Source organism: Panthera onca, chromosome B4 (genome assembly GCF_046562875.1).
Source record: "Panthera onca isolate mPanOnc1 chromosome B4, mPanOnc1 haplotype 2, whole genome shotgun sequence".
Lineage (NCBI taxonomy): Eukaryota > Metazoa > Chordata > Mammalia > Carnivora > Felidae > Panthera > Panthera onca.
The window spans coordinates 137,633,727-137,654,434 of record NC_138345.1 but is presented as its reverse complement, the minus strand read 5'-3'; the positions used below and the strand labels follow the sequence as shown (position 1 = coordinate 137,654,434).

At 48.8% G+C, this 20,708-nt stretch overlaps 1 protein-coding gene across 4 annotated transcripts in view; it reads right to left on the bottom strand.

The window, feature by feature from the left end:
• Positions 1–20,708, bottom strand: part of ATXN10 (ataxin 10) — a 537,342-nt gene that overhangs the window by 354,125 nt on the left and 162,509 nt on the right. For 3 of the 4 annotated variants that reach the window (XM_081796279.1, XM_081796280.1, XM_078449311.2), the window contains 2 exons: positions 18,996–19,183; positions 18,382–18,528 (listed from right to left, as the gene is read on the bottom strand). In XM_081796279.1, the coding sequence (XP_081652405.1) occupies positions 18,526–18,528; positions 18,996–19,183 (191 nt within the window). In that variant the 3' untranslated portion in view covers positions 18,382–18,525. Of the gene's footprint in view, positions 1–18,381; positions 18,529–18,995; positions 19,184–20,708 lie in introns of those variants that run through there. The other variant, XR_014138018.1, reaches the window with a different exon arrangement.

Genomic DNA, 20,708 nt, shown 5'->3' with positions numbered 1-20,708 from the left:
TGCCCTCGGCCGCTCTGTGCGTGCTGTCTCACCGGGCCTCCCCAGCGGCAGTGACTGTCATCTCCATTTCATACAGAAGGAAACCCAAGACCCGAGAGGTCAAGGAACTTGCCCAAGGCCACACAGCTTGGAAGAGAGGGGCTGCGGTTCCAACGGAGGAGGGTCCAGTGCTGGGGCCGGGCTCCGATCCCTCCAGCCAGCCGCAGGGCGCGGGGCTCTCGATGGCGCAGAAAGGGTCCCTATGCTCCCCCTGCCATCCAGCCTGCGTCCTGCCTTACTTGTACTGGTCTCTAGAGGGGGCCCCGCTGCTCCTGCCCAGCTGGACCCGGTCTGTCTGCACAGGGCCTGGCACCTACTGGGCTCTCAGTGAGCACTGCTGACCGCGATCAGGATTCATGCCCGGGGCGGGCGGACTGCACGCGTCTCCAGGAGAAAAGGCAGGAAGCGGGGAGCCAATCCTCGCTCCGGGCGTGCGCAGAAGGGCCGTGTCGTCTCCTTGTACCCCGACCTTTGCTTGCACGCCCCGCCCCGCGGCACTGCAGCCACTCGGGCGGGTCGCAGGCTGGAGCTGCAGGGACCCTGCCGTGGCACGCGGGTCTCACGCCAGGTGCGCACGGGGCTCTGCCCGATGGACGGCGAGAGGGCCCGTGTCCCCGGGCCGTGCCTCCACGATCCCCCGGGACCTGCCCTCTCCGGAGCTGTGGCATATCCCCTCCAACACCCAACTCCCCACTGGGCCCCGCGCTGGGCAGGAGACGTGGAGCCGGCCAGGGAGACAGGGGGGCAGGCAGAGGTGGGGGCCTCCCTGAAGAAGCAGGAGAGAGGAGAGGGAGGGAAGGGGAGGAGCAGAGGCCGCTGCAAGGACTGAGACGGACGCAGAGATGGGCAAGGAGGAGACGAGGGCCTCGGGAGCTGGGCTCCCCAGCGGACTCGTGATTCACAGCGGATGTTAGTTGCTGGGAACGATTGCGGCTGGAAACCCTCTAAGCGCCAGCGAAACGCCTCAGAGCAAACCCTATCTGTTGGGGGGACTCCGGGAACAAAGGCTCCGCGTAAACATCTCCCGAGGTGTGGAATCTCCGGGTGACTCAGGGACCTCACATCCAGACACCGGGGTTGTGAAAGCCGAGTGCCCCGGCAGGCTGCCGAGCGTCTCCCGTGCTGATGACAGCGGGAGGCCGACTTGCAGCGTGAGTCACAGGCAGCGGCACCCGGGAAAATACCCAGGTCACCCCAATTACAGCATCATCGATCGCTGCCATCGCCCTGTAACCCAACCCAATGAAACTGGAGAAGACGCCGGCCGGGCCGGGCCGGGCCAGCAGGAGTCGGGCCCTCGGCGAAGTCGGCCTCCCTGGCAGGGGCCTCCGCGGTCATGCCAAGCCGCAGCCCTGTGTGGTCGAAGCAGAGGTATCGGCCCCGTTTCACAGACACGGGGACCGAGGCCAGCAGGCCGGGGCCACTCCTGCGGCGCAAGCCCAGGGCAGAGAACCCAGACAGAGGCAGACTGCCTGGAAGAAAGAGTGGCCTCGGGGGCCACGGGCGGGAGACAGTCTCGCTCAGCACGTCCTGCCGTCCTGGCCACTGGAATGCTTTCGGCTCCTGGAGGCATCCATTCTGTGGATGGTGCCCGCACTTGCCGGATCTCAGCAGCCTCCACAGCGCCCCCCGTTCTGTAGAAACCAAGGCTGCGAGAGCTCGTCCCTGGCCGGGGTCACAAAGCTGGTGAGTGGCAGCACTGGGTTAGAACCTGCTGGACCCCAAGTCCACGCTCTTTCCATAGTGACCTGCTGCCCGTCACCCTCCTGTGAAGATACTCAGACCCAGCGAAGGCCCCCCTGCCTCGTCTCCAAGGGGCTGTCGCAGAGCCGTGCGGGCACACGGGTGCCCGCACACGGGGTCATGCCCTGCAGCCACGACGTGCACCGAGGCGTCGCGGCAGAGCCTTCGCACCGCCCCCTGCCGCCGCTGACATGCCGGCCCGGCCTCGGCGGAGCGGGGAGGCCGGCTACCGCGGCCCACCCACGAGCCGGTAGCTCACCAGGCTCTTAATCAGTAAGATATATTTCTGGAATAAAAACCGCATCAGCATTTTTATTTTCAAGTTCAGACAAGGTGGCTTTTTTTTTTTTTTTTTTTTCCCTTCCCAATTTTCCCTTCACATGGGCGAGGCTAATCCTCTTGCCTTGACTGACAGGTCTCTAGACAGAGCCATACATGTAAAGAAGCAAACAATCAATGACAACAGCACAGGGGAGACTTTTCTTCCTCGAGTCTTTCAGATTTCGGTAAGTCCACAACCCATAATTACCAATGCAAAATGTTTAAAAAGTGATACCAGGCCTGTGGCTGGGCCGTCCAGGCAGACACGTGGCAAGTATTGCAGGATGGCTCTTGCCTTTCCCTTGTTTATTATCGTACAGGTTCTTGCCTTTCTTCCTGAAGATCTGCCCTGGGGGGTGGGATGGTCCACGGGTAGCCAGGCTCCCACCTGGGACCAGGGAGGGGCAGAGCTCCAAGGAAGAGGGGTGAGGAAGCTGGGCGAGGGGTCTTCGGGGAAGGCTCAGGTATGAGCCAGAGCTCCAGGAGAAACCACTTAAATCCAGGGAAATGCCTCTGTTTCAAGAGTGGGGAGGCTTTCCCATAGCCTCAGAGTAAATTCAGACCAAGTCTCTGCTCCTGGAATTGAAGTGACCTCTATTTAATAAAAGGGGGGTAGAGGTGGGGGCAAATCCAATGCAGTGACTTTGTTGGGTGTATGTTTGGGAAGGTCTCCAAGAAGTAACATTTAAGCCGAGCCCCAAAGGCCAAATGAGGATCAGCCTGGTGAGGAAGGGGCGAGAAAGTTATAGGGAGAACTAGGAGCAAGGCTGATCCCCGGGAGACAACAGTCAGTTCAGGTGAGACTCGGTGGGGCCCTCTGGCATTCTCAACAGGGCAACTCTTCCTGGTGGGGCCTGGTCCAGGCACTGCTGCCTATTTGACAACCGGCCCCTGGCCCACTAAATGTCGTGATATCCCAGAGTTGGGGGATTGTGACAACTCACACTTCCACACATTCCCAAATGCCCCCTGGTGGGGGCAGGGGGTACTGCCGCCAGAGAGGGACAGGTAGAAATCAGATGTGTGTGGGCTCCAGTGTGGGGGGTTGGGGCACAGAGTGGAGAAGGGCGGGAGTTAGAGATAAGGCTGTCAGGGACAGGTGCCACCTGGGTCCAGTTGCCTTGAATGTCTTACTGGGGAGTCAGCCCCAGAGGAAGTTCGGGTAGGGGAAGGACATGACAAACCTGTGCTCTAGAAAGGTCACTGGCTGCTAGGTAGGGCATGATTTAGAGGGTGTTAAGACTGAAGGTAGAGGCTTGGGATTTTCTTTGTGGAAGGATTAATCATGAATTCAATTTCTTTAACAGATATAGGGCTATCTGGATTTTCTATTTCTTTTTGTGTCCATTTTGAAAATTCATGTCTTTCACAGAAATAATTCAAGTTTTAAAATTTGTTTTGGCATAAAGTTGTTCACATTCCCGTCATTTTCCTTTTAATGTCTGTAGGATTTGTAGTGATGCCCCATCCTTCATTACTGATGATTTGTGGGTTTTTTTTTTCTCTTAAGCAGTCTCTCTGGGGATTCATCAACATTACTGATCTTTCCGAAGAACAGCTCTTAGTTTTATTGATTTTCTCTACTGATCACCCATTTTTTAAGAGAGGGGGGGGGGAGGGGCAGACAGAGAGAGGGACAGAGAGAATCCTAAGCAGGCTCCGCACTGTCAGTGTGGAGCCTGATGCAGGGCTCGAACTCGCAAACTGTTAGATCGTGACCTGAGCTGAAGTCAGATGCTCAACCGACTAAGCCACCCAGGTGCCCCCCTCACCCATTTTCTATTTCATTGCCTCCTGCTTTTAGCGGTACAGTTTATGTCCTTCTTCTTAGTGTTTCGTGTGTTCTTTCTCTAGCTTATGGTGGAATCTTTGTTGATTTTAAATTGCTCTCCTAACAAGGCGTTTTAAAGCCCTACATTTCCATCAAACATCTGCTTTATGGCATTTCAAGTATTTTCATATACTGTATTTTCCTCACTATTCAGATAAACCTTCTAAATTTGTTTCATAATTTCCTTTTTCATCCACAGGTCATTTAGAAGTGTTCTTTTTAACTTCCAAATATTCAGATATTTTCCAGGTACTTTTTTGTTATAGATTTTCATTTAATTCTGTGAAAGCCAGTATTTGATTCTGTATACAGAATTCTACATATTCTGTATGATTTCAAGCATAAAAATATTTGGATAGAATTCTGTCAGTGAAAATGAAAGGAAATGCAGAAGAAAAAGTCAGAACATAATTTCCAAGCACTTAAAAAAAAGCACTTTGAAGATGGGATTATGGTGGGGACCACAGTTTTCTGTTTCAAGTCTACTGCAGTCACTGGAGGGACTGATGTAATATTTTAAAGTAGCTCTTCTATTTGTGGCAAATTATATTATTTCCAGTGACTGAAGACTTAAGATGAAAAACTTAGGTATCAACTTGAAATGTTGGTATATTTTTTTTCAAAGTTTTTTTTAGGGAGATGTGAACAGAAAGTTGGAGGACAACGGGGCTAAATAATGAACGAAAGGGAACTGGGAACTGGAGGTTTTCTTTTCCTTAAAGATGGGTGCAACTCGAACCTGTTGGAAAGGGTGCAGGAGCGGAAGGCACCCGCACATGGGGGCGGGGCCAGGCTGGAACGGCAAGTCAGTGTCAGCAGAGCACCGGTGTGTGAAAGGCACAGGCACTGGGTTGGCCATTTCGAGACAGCAGTGCCCTGCTCTTCCTAAAGGTGTCAGATTCACCTTCCTCCCCCAGACCCTATTCTGGGTCGGTGGTCCAGCGCACGAAGCAATCTAGGGCATGGCTGCATGACCCATGGCTGCGAGTGCTGGAAGGTGCAAATTAAGGTGGACCCAAGTTCTCGGAAGGCTTCCTGGAGGAGGACAGCGTTACGGCAGAGCCTGAAGGAACGAGCAGGATTTAGGAGAACAGGGAGAGGACGGACTGGCATGGATCCTGTGGAAGGAAGCAAGGCAGGGCTGGAGCCTGGGTCTGCCCTCTGCTGCCAGAGCACGAGTCTCTTTGGGTTCCACACCCCGCCCCCCCCCCCCACCCCACCCTGCAGGGGTCCCAGCAGAACAGCTGCCTGGCTGAGCATCTTCTAAGAGCCAGTCCCCTTACGCACACCAGAGGGTTAATCCTCACCTTAATTCTTGCTCGACAGACAAGGGGCAGACCCTGGGGCTCGGAGATGCACGGTAGCGTGCCCAGCTCTTGGCGCTGGGAACGGGACCTCGGTTCGCGTCTTCCCGCTCTGCCAGGCTGGCTCTTGCCCGGCCTCTGTCTTTGCCTCGTCCAACACAGCTGCGGCCTCCAGAGGGAGAATCTAGTGCTGGGGGCTCCCCACCGTCTCAGGCCACAGCCCAGACTCCTCCCGCGGGCACGCGACGTCTCCCCAGCAGGTGACCTCTCAAGCAGCGGCAGGTTCCCAGAGGCGGCTCTTCTCTCTTGGCCCCAGGCTGATGCACGCACCGGCTCCCGGCCCGGAACACCCTTCCAGCCCGTCCCGACCCGCGAGAGCTGCTGCTGGGAGTCTGGCACCCTCCGGCTCCCGGGGCTGTGGCTCCTTTGCTTACGTCTTCCTCCCCACATCACACTGGGAGCTGACTGAGGGCAGCGGTGAGCTCACGCCAGACTCAGCCTCCAGCTAAGACGGACGGAGCACCGCGAGCCTGCATTCGCCTGCTAGGGCCGCCACAGACCGGTTTCAACGCCAGAAGTCCACCCTCTCGCACGTTTGGAGGCCAGAAGACGGAGATCGCGGTGCCGGCAGCTGGTTTCCTCTGAGGCCTCTCTCCTTGGCTCGCAGGTGGCCACCCTCTGGCGGTGCTGATTTTCACGCGCGTGTCCCTCCGTGCACGCGTGCCCCTGGCGTCTGCGTCCAAGTTGCCTCTTACAGAGACACCAGCCAGATTGGGTCAGGGGCCACCCGAACAGCCTCATTGCGAGGCCGTCACCTATCTGTAGATCCCAGACCAATCTGTAGACCCCCAATCTCAGAATGTGACCAATACGGTCACATTCTGAGGTCCCGGGAAGCTAGGGTGTTGACAGATGAGTGTGGGCAGAGAGACAGGATGCAGTCCTGACGTGGACAGTAAGTGCAGGCCACACAGGGGACATCAGGCAGACACAGTCCCCGCGCTCGCCGGCCTGCTGACGCGCTGTGGTCGCAGGCAGAGAAGCTGGGGCAGTCCTGCCAGCTGAGAGTCCCCTTCCCTGAGGCCCCAGCTGCCGCCGCTCCTCTCTTCACCCTCCTCCTCTGGTCGGTGCTCCATCACGACAAGGCGCTCGCACATCCACCACCTCCCAGATGCACAGGCCCCTGGAAGGTGTGTGGTTCATCTCACGTGCCAACTTGACTGGGAGGCGGGGCCCGAGACATTTGTCCAAACACGACGCCGGGTGTGGCTGGGTGATTCTGGATGAGATTCAGTTTGAATCAGTGGTCTGAGTAAAGCAGATGGCTCCCCCCACCTGATTGGCCCCATCCATTCGGTTCAAGGCCTGAATCGAACAAAAAGGCCGACCTCCCTTGAGAAAGGGGGGGTGGGCTTCCTGCCCGACTGCCTTGAGCTGGGACGTCCGTTTTCTCCTGCTTTCGGACTCGCACTGAAACACTGGCTCTTCCTGGGGTTGGAAGGCCTCTGGCCCCGGACTGGAGTGACGGCATCGGTGCTCCTGGGTCTCCCCCCTTGCCGACTGTGGGCCTTGGGACTTGTCAGCTTCCAAAATCACATGTGCCAATTTCTCAGAATGAATCTCTGTCTGCCTGTACATACGCCGTGGGTTCTGTTCCTCTGGGAACCCTAACACAAAGGTCTTGTGCCACCCCTCCTTGGTGAGCTCCAAGGGCCTTCACCTGCTGCTTCCTCCCGGCTCCCGGGAGGGTGAGCTGCTCCATGGACCAGCCAGCCACTGCGACAGGGCCGGGTCACATGCACATTTGAGCCAAAGCCCTCCAAAGCTCCCTTTCCTGCTCCTGTGACTACAATAGGGGGACGTTCTGATCCCACCTGCCTAGGCCCCTGGTCTGACTAAAAAACAGAAAGAAAGTCTAGGCCTTCCCTCTGAATGATGTCCTTTCCCAGGCAGGGAGTAGGATGTCACAGAGCCCCTGAGAAGGTGCTCTGAGGCTCCACACTCCCCTCTCCTGCCCCCTACCTTCTCTTTCTTTCTCTAACTGACCTAGCTCCCGCCTGTTGTTTTTAAAGTAGGCTTCAAGCCCAGTGCAGAGCCCAACGTGGGGCTTGAACTCAAGACCTGTGAGATGTAGATCTGAGCGGAGGTCAAGAGTTAGATGCTTAACCGACTGAGCCGCCCAGGAGCCCCCTGCCTGCTGCCTTCACTCCTGTTCCCGGACACGCTCAGCTCTGGAGTCTGGTGACAGGTTGGCTCCCTCAAGTCTGACCCCTGGCACTTTCTCGGGGCGACACACTGCATGAATCCTCAGGCTTTCTCGCCCTTTGGACACTCAAGCCAAAAAACACCTGCCCAAACAGCCCTCAGCCTGAATCAGGAGGGGCTGGTAACACTAGAGGGTGAGACTAAATCCCTGTCCTCCCAGCAAAACCATGCAAGGCTGGACGGCCACACCCGTGTTGTGGCAGATCCTGTTAACTGTCCCCACGACCTGATCTCCCTCCTTCCTGTGGTCAGGGACAACTTGCACTCTGGGTGGGCACATGGCCACCCAACTGGGGGCTACACGGTCCAGTTTCACTCAGGAATCGATGTGGCCATGGGGCTGAATTCTTGCCAGTAGAACATGAGTAAAAGAGAGGCGTGTCAAGCCCAAACCCCTTCCCTCAAAGGAAACTGCTTGCCCCTCACTCTCTGTCCTTCTAGCCAAAGGCAGGAACACAGGCACAATAGGCCACCGACTTCAACTGTGCACAAGGGTCAACACTGGAGATGGCAAAGCAGCAAGACAGCGAGGAGCCAAACTCCTGCCAAACCTAAGGGCACCTGGTGCCCAGCCCGGCTTCCTGGTCTACCTCTCCGAACAGACCAGAGGCTACTACGTGAACAGAAGTAAAGCCTCACTCTTGTTGGGCCATGGTATCTTGGGTTCTTTTTGGATAGCGGCTCACCCTGCACCCCGGTGAGAATCTTGGTTAAGTGTGAACTGGAAAACACATACAGAAAAAGACACAAAATGTACGCGTCCAGTTCAAGGCATTATCGCAAACTGAACACACCCCTGTGACCACCGGCAACCTCCTCCCCGAAGAGAACCACCATCCTCACTTCTATAGATTAATCTGCTCGTGAACTTCACAGAAATAGTCCTGCAGCCATCATTTGCCTGTAGCTTCTTTCACGCGACGTTGTGAACCTCCTCCCTGTTGAGCGTGGCTGCAGCTCACTGCCATATGGCCCTACACGCCGTGAACGTATCACAACTTACTCAGCCATGGCACTGTTGATGGCTCGGGTTGCTTCCATTTCCCGGCGATCACAAACTTAACGCTGCTCTGGATATTTACAGCTCATCTGTCTTTGGGTTCACCTATCCATATACTTCTGTTTGGTGTGAACCTTGTAGCGGAAATGCCGGGTCATGTGATATGCTTGCTCATCTTCAAGTTTAGCAGAAAATGGCAAATTGTTTCCCAACGTGGTTATAGGGTTGTGCCAATTTACACTTCCACCAGCAGTGTTTGCCTGCTCCACATCCTCACCAACAAACACGTGGCGTTGCTGGTCCTATTTTTAGCTCTTCCGGTGGGTAGTGGTGGTATTTCGTTGTGGTTTCAATTTGCATTTCCTTGATCACTAGTGAGGTTACATACCTTGGCATGTGTCTACTGGTGAGATGGGGATCTTCTGTGCAGTGCTTGTTCAAGTCTTGTGCCCATTTCTGACAACTTTTTAATTGCTACGTAGTTCTCAATCTATTTGGGATGTGAGCCCTTTGTCACTTGTATGTTTCAAGTATCTTCTGTTGCCTTTTCACCAATTGTGACTTAATTTTTTAAAAAGTCCATTTTTAACAGCTTATGTATGCAATGTAGTTAAGAAATCTTACCCCATCTGTTGTGAGACTCTATTTTCTAGAAGTTTTCACATTGTGTTTAAAAAAAAGTTGTTAATATTTATTATTTAGTTTTGAGAGAGAGACAGTGTGTGAGTGGGGGAGGGTTAGAGAGAGGAGACACAGAATCTGAAGCAGGCTCCAGGCTCTGGGCTGTCAGCACAGAGTCCGATGCGGGGCCCAAACTCAAGAACCATGAGATTGTGACCTGAGCTGAAGTCAGATGCTTAACTGACTGAGCCACCCAAGCGCCCTGGGAATTGATATTTTTATATGGTACAAGGCAAGAGGTAAGCTTCCTTAACCCTCTACAGTTATTCAGTGGCCTGTGCAGGATTTGTTGAGATCACCCTCTCCCCATTCTCTGCAATGCCATTTGACAAAAAAAGGTATCAAATGTCCACAGATGAGAATCTGTTTTTTGGACTCTATTCTGCTTGTTCGTTCTATTTACCAAGTGCCAATACAATCCTATTTTAACTAATCTTGCTTTTCAGTCTTGATATTCATCTTGTTCTTTCAGAGTGTCTTGGCTATTCTTGGCTTTTTGCATTTCCTCGTACATTTTACAATTTACTTAAAGATTTTATTTTCTAAATCTTTGTTGCTGGTATACAGAAATTCAATGAACCTTTGTATATTTACTTTGTGTTCAGCAACCTTGCTATATTCACTCATTCTAACATTTTATGCATAGATCTTTTCTTCACTAGCTACATGAACTATCCTGTTGTCTGCTTGAGGTCTTCTTTCCCAGTTACTGCCCTTCTCTCTCTCTCTCTCTCTCTCTCTTTCTTGATGTATCTCATTGGCTATTTCACCTTTCCAATATACGGGCGAAAATAAGTGATGAATTGGATTAACCTTACCTTATTCTTCAGTGTCAAAAGGAAAAGTTTCAACATTTCTTCATAATGTTCTCTATTTGCTGTAGGAGTTTTTGTAGATATTCTTTATCACTATAAGGAATTTCCTTCCTATTCCCAACTTGCTGTTTTTACTAATATCATGATTAGATGTTGAATTTTGAATGTAACTTACTTTTTCTGCATGAATTGATCATGATTTTAATTAATGCAGTGATGTTTATTGACATTAAAAAAATGTCATACCGATCTTTCGTTCCTAAAATAGTTATTAATGTGGGTAGGCTCTCTGGATCCGTGTTCATGCAGAGGATTGGACTTCACTTTTCCTTTCTTCTAATAAACTTTGCAGGTGTTGATACCAAGGTTGTGCTGCCCTCACAGAGTGAACTGTTTCGTGTTCCCTCTTTTTCTGGAGAAGTTTGTGTGTGATTGGTGGTATTTCTTCCTAAAATGTTGGTAGAATTTGTTGCTGAAACTATCTAAGTGTGAGTTTCCTCTGTGGAAGTTTTAAAGATTAAACATTTAAAATATTATACTTTTATAAAATAAATTTTAATTTGGGGCACCTGGTTGGCTCAGTCGGTTAAACATCCGACTCTTGATTTTGGCTCAGGTCAGGTCATGATCTCATCGTGAGATCCAGCCCCACGCTGTGAGTGTGGAGCCTGCTTGGGATTCTCTCTCCCTTCTCTCTCTGACCCTCCCGTGGCTCATGCATGCTCACTCTTTCACAAAATAAACATTAAAAAAAATTATATTTTTATTTCATTTTATTTAGCTTTTTTACAAAACTGATTTGTCCATGTCATATGTAAGTTCAGATTTATTAGCATAAAATATTCACAATATTCTTTTAGGGACTTTTAATGTCCAGAATATCTGTAGTGATAATATTTTTCTCGGTGCTCTTTCTTCTTCACTGACACAGCTTTATCAGTTTAATTCATTTTGAAAAAAAATTTTTAAATGTTCATTTTTGAGAGACAGAGTGCGAGTGGGGGAGGGGCAGAGAGAGACACAGAGAATCCGAAGCAGGTGCCAGGCTCCAGGCTCCGAGCTGTCAGCACAGAACCCAACGTGGGGCTCGAACTCATGAACCACGAGATCATGACCTGAGCCGAAGTCGGACGCTTAACCGACTGAGCCACCCAGGCACCCCAATGCATTTTTTTAAGAATCAATTTTTGGCTTTATCTTTTTTGTATGTTTATTTATTTTTTTATTTTTTAAATTACTGCAGTTATTTCCTGTTTAATTATGTTCTGCTCTCATATTACTTTTTTCCCCCCGTCAACTGTGGGTTTAAGTTATGTTCATACTACTTAAGGATGTTTAGGTGACTCATTTTCTGATGCGTTTTCTCACATGTGCACTTAAGGTAATAAATCTCTAAGAAGAGCTTTAACTGCACTCCACAAACTTTGTATGATTTTCATTAATGTTCACTTAAAAATATTTTCTAATTTTCATCTCTTGGTTTTAACTTTTAGGTATTTGAGAAATAGGTTAATTCCTAAAGTTGTGGGCATTTTCTAGTTATTTGATATGTAGCTTAACTGTTTTAGGGTCAGAACATACTATGTATGATTTTAATCCTTTGAAATTTGTTGAGATCTAATGCACAGCAAAATGACAAATACGGCAAGTGGGCCCACATATACTTTAAAAGTGTGTGTATTCTGCAGTTGTTGGGTGCGATGTTCCGTAGACATCCAAGAGGGTCAGCCCTAATTGCATTGATCAAAACAATATTCTTATGGGTTGTTTTTGTCTACTTATTTTATCACTCACTGAGACAGAACAGACCACTGCATGCTGGCCATATGATGACTCCAATCTGCAGACTGGGGCAAGAACACCCCACGTGGTGGTGGTCAGTAGACACTGGCTGGGAGTAGATGGTGGCAGCTGCAGAGAGAGAGGGGGAGGAGAAGGGACAGGCAGGCAGGGAGGGAGGCAGATGCAATCACCGCTTAGTTGACTGAAGGAAAGAATCACCTAAGTGAGATGGCGTTCATGTTAATTTTCTCTTGCTCCTGCCTTCTTGGTGGTGTTTCAAGCCTAAGGTTTAGTTCTGAGCTTCAAATGTCTTACCCAAAACTAAAATGCTCATTCTCTTTCTTCTTAGGCTATAAATAGGGACATTAGACCTTTTTACTGTCCCGTATGTCTCTTACCCCATCTTCTGTATTTTCCATCATTTTGTCTCTTAATGGTTCATTTTGGGTATTTTTGATTGGTTGGTCTTCCATTTGCAATTTCTATCTTTCGTGGTTAAAATCAACTACTGATTTCTTAGTTTTGGTTTATTTTTTTCAGTTCATGAATTTTCATTTGATTTCTTTTCATAGTGTGTCCTGCCTTTGCTGATATGTTCAAAGTCAATCCTCAATGGTCTCTTTTGTCTCTTTAAACATAATGAACAAGGTTGTTTTAATTTTCTGTTTGAGGACTCTGTTATCTGGAGCCCTTCTGTGTTCATTTCTATTAGTTACTAATGGTTTCTCCTAATCATATCATGTTGTCTTGTCACCTCATGTTATTTTTGATTGAGTGCTAGAGAACATATACGGAAAATCATACAAATAACTTGAGACTTATGGTGGTCTTTTCCCAGAGAGGATTCACCTGGGACGGCAGTAATTAATCCAGGATGTCTGATGGCACAGCATACCAGGTCTCTCAGATTCAGTTTCTGGAGCTGAAAATATTTGAAACTGAGTGCAGTCTCTCAACCATTTACTCTTCCGATGTAGCCCTTTGGGGTCCCATCTAAAGAAAGAGAGGTCTACCAGGCAATAGTCCCCACGGCCTGGGCTCCTCAAGGCTGTGATAAGCACCGTAAGCCACTCGGCCTCTCTGCTTCCCCCTCTGAAATGACAAATATCTACAGAGGAAAAAGTGGCCCAAACACCAGACTAATCTCCCAGCCGCTGTCTATTCCTGGATCCCGGCCCCGTAATTTTTCACTGTATCTGGTTAGCTGCCTGGCACCTTCGAATAGTGGTTTAAACATATTTTGGCCTATTTTTTAGTTGTCTTCAGGAAGGCTGGTCAGAACCACCATGGATTTGGAAGTGCCCTCTTTCCTGACATAAATAATTCTCCAAGAAAACGTTCTTTAGCCCCTTACCTTCCTTCTGAGACATCCCATCGTATGCACCCTAAAACGCAAATAAAGCTCTATGCACCAAGATGTTCACAACAGCATTTACAGTGATGAGAAAAAGAATACAAAATGTTCTAATAATAAGACAGTGGTTAAGTCCACTATGGAACATTCTGATGATACAGCCACTGCAATTCTTTTCATGAGGGCTTTTTAACATATGGAAGTATCTTAAGCTATCATGTTAAGTGTTGGCTTACATGGAGGCTGAAAATGTGGGCTACATTTTGTTACAGTAGGCCCTCTTCTCTATCCACACTCCTGCCCCCAGACAATCTCATTTACCTCCATGGCCTCAAATATGTTTACATGACTCCGAACATGGATTTCCAGCACTGACCTGCCTTCTGAGCTCTAGTCTTGTATACTCAATTACTTTTTTAAAGTCCTCTCCATTGGGAGGTCTCAAAAGCATCTCAAACTTAGCTTGCCCCAAAGAGAATCTCGGTTCTCTCTGCTCCAAACAAAACCCACATCAGAACTATTCTCCACATCACACTTCTCCACTTCGGTGAACGTACGATCATCTACCCAGCTGCTCAACAAAGCTTTAAAGAGTGATTCTTGCTTCCTTCGTTTAGCCCATTCTCAACAATCCACCCACAGACCCTGTGAATTCCATTTCCAACACACAGACCAAACGCAAGCCTGTCTCTCCATGGCCACTGACCCGCACGTGTCTAAGTCGCCATCATCAGTAGCCCCAGGAATTATGTCTCAGCTTCTGCTTTTTTCCACCGCAATTCATTTTCCACGTGGCAGCAAGAGCGGTCACTGAAACACGTGAAGTGGCTCTTCCCATTCCTCTGCCGAATGCCACTTCCCAATGTACTTCACGCAAGACTCACATCCCCCCATGGCTTCGGAGGCCTTGTGCGGTCGGACTCCTGCTTACCCCTCTGACCTAGTCGCCCTCATGCCGCTGCTCTCTGGTCACCAGGCGCTGGCCCCATTAGCCACCCTCCTGGCCGCTGCCCACGTGAAGCTTGCCATCTCGGGGCCTCGGTGGCTTGTCGCGGTCTTGTGAATGCTCTGCCCCAGCTCTCAGAAAGGGGCCGTCTCAGAAAGGACACCCCATTCGCCATCTGTATCACCGTTTTCTTCACAGCACTCGCTGCAGTATGTGCCACCCTTGCTCTTGTTTCATCGATCTGTTTACCTGCCAATTTCCTGCCATTCTCATCAGAACGTAAGCTTCACAAGCGCATGGACCACGTCTGCCTTCGTGACTGCTGTGGCCCCAGGGCCTGCCGGGCACACCATTTGAGGAAACTTAGGCTCTGAGCGGTTAAGCAACTTGCTCAGGACCACACAGCTGGCAGTATGTGGAGCTGAGATCTAACCTAGGGTTTTTCTAACTGCAAAGCCCATGTTCTTCCCATGGAGCGCCCCTTGCTCTACGTCCTGAGCCACAATCCAGGCAGTTCCGCTACGTTTATTTTCCATGCTTCCGGGAAAGAAGCTGTATTTTCTTCCTCACTCCTTCTCCTCTAATTAACTACAGCAATTAATCATTTAAGCATTTGCTGTCTGCAACTCAACTTCCTCATCCACGAAATGGGATTAGTACTAGCACATACGGTATCACTGCTAGGAAGATTGTATTACTGATATTTTCAAAGTGCCGAGAGCCTTGCCTGGTACACAGAAGGCATTGTGCAAGTATCTGCTGAAGAAATGAAATACCTTTGTGAGCACCTACTGTGCATCCGGCACTGTGCAGACAGGGGCAGGAGAAACGGTGCCATTTCTGTGCGTCCACCAGATATGCTCACGGTGAGGGCGTGAAGGGCCTGTCGATGCACGTCACGGCAGTAAGAAGAGAAACGGGCAATAACGAATGCTTACCACCCGGTGCATTCATTAATTTCTACCCTTGGACACTCCTATGGGTCAGCGGTGTCATGAGCCCCACGAGTGGTGAGGAAATGAAGGCACGGAGCTTACAGGGTGTGCCTAGAGTCACACAGGAGAGAGGCGGGGGACCTGCCACCCTTGTGCTCACTTCAGTCTGTGCCTTTCAACCACTGCGCTTCACATGGTGGCGGAAACAATTACACCCGTTGCTATAAAACATCACGCAAACTCTCGCGCAACTGATGTAAAATAAGCACGACACAGCTGTGTGTAAATGGAGGACGTATATTGTGTTGTTTAAACAACAACCACAACAACAACAAAACGCACTTAACCTAGTATTTCCAACTTAAGGTTTTAATTGAAACAGTGATCAATTAATGGAACCTCCAAGAAGTCATCTCCACTGGCATAACTGTCTCTGGTTGTGATGACGGAAGTCTGATGAATGACTTAATACCATAACCACTACATTTATAGGAAAAATGTACCTTTAAAATTCATGTATGTTAGGGGGCGCCTGGGTGGCTCAGTCGGTTAAAATTCATGTATGTTATACAAGGTAAATCAAATTTATACTGTGAAATGTCACCTAAATAAGATCTAACTGAAAAAAAACCAAAATAAGTATATTGAAAAAATCTGTAAGGAAGAGAAAAACATATTATATCATATAACTCAAGGGGGAAAAAGTGAATTTGGAAAACAAGGATTTTTCATAGATGGGCCTTTGTGGCTGAAACAATCAGGACCTTGGACAGCACCAAAAAAAAAAAAAAAAGTGCTCCTTTCCTGTCCCCACCCCCACCCCCTCCCCCCACCCCCAGACTGGACTGGATTTGTATTAGATTTTAAACGTTAGGATTCTTTTGTATTAGATCTCAAATGTTAGGTTAAATGTCAACTTCTCTGCATTTTACAGTTCTGTCTTAATTTTAATGACTCTCATGTAGAAACTGGTTCCTTTACGTGCAGAACTTACTGATGAGGAACATGTAAAGTCTTTCTCCTGCAGAGACTGGCGTTTCTATCACAACGTCTTTGTTCATTCATTCAGGGATGGAAATAGAAAGACAGTAATGACATATGAATAACATTTGGGTCCCAGGTATGGTGAAAAGAGCAGGAAATTGATGCCTTCGGTAGATACTGGGCACAGGACACACACACATAAAATGCTGATTTTTGATTTAAAATCTACTCATGGGCAGCCCAAATAACCCCAATCATTTCTCTTTATCCTATTTTGCAACATGGGCATCTTTTAGCAGTTTCCAAAGCTCTGTGGCTAGATTCACAGGTTACTGAACAAAAATGTGTCTCAACACTAGTTTCCCAAACAACTCATAAGCAAACCTACAAGATGTATTAAGGTGGAAAAATAGAAATTCTTATATTACTAAAATTGTGAAAAAATTGTATTTTTGAAATATCAACATCCATTGTGACCTTGAACAAAACCCGTCTGCAAATACCTAGACTCCGTATCAAGCAGAAAAGCCTTCCCCTACTAGCTTTTATAATGAAACAGGCTGAAAAAATGCAAATGCTTTGCTGGTTTGCTCTTGGAAGCAGTAACATGGTCGCCAAACTTGCTGTGGCCATTCTGTCCCTTTACAAATGTTGTAAGGCTGGCCTGCCTTCCTTTCTTCTTCTTCTAAATGACTGATTGAGGTGGTGATTTAATCCCCTGCAGCATGTAAAACGAGGCTCTCAGAATCACCAAGCCCTTGGGTAGAGGGCAGGGGAGCTGTTGGCTGTGCGGGAGGATTAACCGTCCAGGGCATCCAAGCAGCCACAATGCAGCCGTCAGCATGTTTTCACTATGCAAGCCCCACATTTCCTAGTTAGAAAACACACAGCCATTACCCCTTTCTGTGTTCCCACACAAGGCTCCCTTTTGTTTATTTGTGTTTGTTATTATATGGCTTATACCGCATGTTTGTTTGATTCCACTGGTGTGCATACATCCATTGAGAGAAGAAGAAAAAGAAGTGTCTATTGCAAACTTGTTAAAAGGGAAAAGGGACTCCCACTGTTTTTTTTTTTTTTCCCTTTGGAGGGCCTCTATTTGAGAACAGGATGTTAACTCTTTGTGTCTCAGAAAAGAATGACTTCTTTGTGCATTTTAAATTTTGAAAGAAGGCTTCTTTACTGATGGAATGTCATAAATGAGAGAAAAAAACGTTACAGATTACCACAATTCTGGAAGTTGACGTTTCTTCAGAAATCGAGAGTACATTAGCACGTGGGACAACTTTTATTTCATTCTGAACATGCTTAAGCTGTTTGTACAGAGCAATTTACGTATGGCTACAAAAAAACTTAGAAGCACTTTATTCTAGAACAATCGGTATTTCTGTAAAACTTCTGGCTGGGTCTTCGTTGTTTTTATTTTGGAAGATTCAACAGGGACTGTGCAAAATCTAGACAGTTGAGTAACATGGCTGTTCAAGAACGTTTTATGCATTCGTACGTGACCTCCCTCTGGAGCTCTCTGCTGGTTACATCAATGCTCTGGGCGGCCTCAAAGATTTCAGTGCTCGTTTAACCCAGCTCCACCTCTAACAGGAGTACGTGTATAGAGAGAAAAGGACAGAAATAGACAGATGTAGGTCAAGCTAACTCCTGGTCCCCAAAACTACTTTTGCAACTCCAGAAAGTGGAGCCGTGGCTGAAACGTGGAGTGGCTTTAGGAGACAGTGCCTTTGAAACTGAATGAGACGTGGACGTCCTTTAATCCTGTGGTCCTAGGCACAGAGTGCCCTTCACGGAGGAGGCATGAAAGTGGGTAAGAGGCAGGCATGCGCCTGTGAGAACAATGGGTCTGGAGGTCTAGTTCCCCGGGGGATTTGGAAAGAGAAGAGTTAACGGCCCTCACGTTCTCCCCACTCACTCCCTGTATCGTCCCCACAACGTTCCAAAGGGCTGGGCTCAGTGACAGCACAGCCCAGTCCCTAAAATGAAGAGGGAGCTTCTCTATTCTTCAGCATCTCTCGAATTAATTAGCTGGAAATGAGTCTTGTCAATGTTTTGGAAAGGCAGAAAGGGTGAAAAGAGATTGCTAGAATTAATCACAGTGAGAAACCTACTTCAACTGCCTGCCAGAGTTCAGAAAACCCAACGAGCAGAGAAGAAAAGTAATCAGGCCGACCCGCCATCTGAAGGAACAAATGGAATCCGAGCGAATGCCCCAGTCTTTGCCGAACAAGGGATACGCCCTCCAGGAAAAGAATTTATTATCTGCCGCCACAGTAAGTACAATATATGACTTAAATGCACACTGTATCCATGGGGACAAAGGAAACCGAACGGTTACGTTTCTAAAGCAAAGAAACCACAAAATACTCAAGTTACTTTCACTTTCGAGCTCATACACATCTAACTCTATTACCTAAGATTCACGGATGCCTGAATTTGTACTTAACAAATCTTCAAACACTTGAAAGTCCGGGAAACAGATTCCCAAAATTCAGATGCTTCAATGGAGAGTTCGTTCACTAAGAGAAAAAAAAGAAAACAAAATTGCAGATCTATTTCTAAGAATCACCCAAGGGAAAACACACACGCACATGCACACGCGCACACGCACGCACACACGCAGGCACGCACACAGCTGAGGGAGGGACCTGAAACAACCCATTCCACAAGACGAAGGGGGCTTACCTGCATCGGCTGCCTCGCCAGGAAAACCCGATTGCTGTCAGAAACTTTTAGACCGCACAGAAACTTTGACGTGCTTTTTGTATGTCTCCCCCCAGACGAGTCGGAACTTCTCATTTTTAAGAAAATGGCAGCTTAAAGCTTGACCAAAATGTTATTTGCGATTAAACCGAGGGCTTTCTTGGCCATCTGAGAAGGCAACACGCTCCCATCCGGGTTCTCGGGAAGAAGCTCTGCCCGTGGGCAAGGGAACAGGGGGTGGGGGCTGCTGTGCACAAACCGGCTGCTCCCCCAGCATACTCACCAGCGGAGGTGTGCCACTGGTGGATTTCAGAATCAGCCTGTCACCCCTCTTTTCAACTTCCAAACCCATCTTTTTGAGCAGGGAGGCGTCGGCCAGCCCCTGCTGCTCCATCTTTGCGATCAAGTCTTGGTTCTGACTGTTGTCTTCTGTAAGGTTTCGGATGGCATACACCACCCACTGGGTCAGGACTGGAAGTGGGGTAAAGGAATCTACCAACACACTTTCCCGGTTCAGGAGTCGCACGCGAGCACTACCGGAAAGGAGGGGGACGAACCCGGCACTGGCGAACGAGCTCCTCCTGACCATGTGTCATGAGCACCCAGAGGGGGAAATGATCGAACAGACGTGACACAGGAATCGTACAGGTATGTCCCACGTGCGTGTGCATGTGTGTGATATCCAACAACGGGCACAGAGACGTACTTACTTAACGAAGACCCGTTGAATGAACGAGCAAGGAAGCAAAAGCTGGGAGCAGCCACGTCTGAGGTCTATGATCTCTCTCTCTCTCTCTCTCTCTCTCTCACACACACACACACACACACACACACACACACACACACGTTGGGTAATGTTATGGAGCCACCAGGGAAAGAATAAGAACACTACAGCATTAGTCACAAAGATGCCAAGTTAGAGGCAGGCGAGAGGACTCATCTTGTTTAGAGCAAGCTCAGTTATAAATACGAATTGTTCCCTAGGAGTCACCATGGAATTTCCCTCATTCCGCCGCATTTGCAAGATGAAGCCAGAAGGCCTTTGAAGGATTTGCTGTATTTAGTTTGAATACTTGTGATCTCAAGAAAGCATCTCATCCCCTCGGCCTTGCTGGGCCCCGGCCCTAATTTTGCATGTCCTGCACAGCAGCCTTCACAGCAGACAGTAGAGAGCCCATGAAGACGACAGAATCGCTGCATTTACTGAGGTCTTTTAGTGACCAAGAGCTGTGAAAATCTCAGGGAAGCGTTAAGTTGCTGCTGCATGTTGTTCTACAAGAAAACTATAGAAGTTGCCTCGGGTACCAACCGGCATTCGGTGCTGGGTCCAGGGATGCATCAGACGTGTCGAATACGGCGGGCCTGGCACCTTCTGCGGTTCCGGAGGGAACATCAAACACCTGGGGTGGGGCAGATGCTTTCTCCAATGAAGAAAGGCCTCCCTGCCCACCATCGGATGGAAGCTGGCAAGAAAAACAAACCCTTTCCCCGATCGTCAGATGTTTCCTGTGCAGGCATTTCTGGTGTCAGAATGGGGGCATCTGTGCCCCCAAATTGTATCAGGCTCTCCAGTCTGAAGGGTCAACACTTCTGACCCTGTCCCAGCTCCCAGCATAGTGGTGAGGCCGGTGCTCAGACATTTCTAGCTCCCTCAACTGGACACAGGAAGCCACAGAGAAAGGCTTCAATATGTATAAAGGCTCTTTCTTGTAGTGTTTGGGAAAGAAAGTGAATCAAACGGTTTCCCTAGTTCGATAAGCTAAAGTAGGGGCATCAGGGTGGCTCAGTCGGGTAAACGTCCGACTTCAGCTCAAAGCCCGGAGCCTGCTTCGGATTCTGTGTCTCCTTCTCTTTCTCTCTGCCCCTCCCCTGCTTGTGCTCTGCTCTCTCTCTCAAAAATAAACATTAAAAAAAAAAAAAAGCTCAAAGCAAAATGGTAAAAAATAGGCTTGTCCGCCAAAGTCAGACAAACCGAGGCATGAAAAACGTGGCAGTT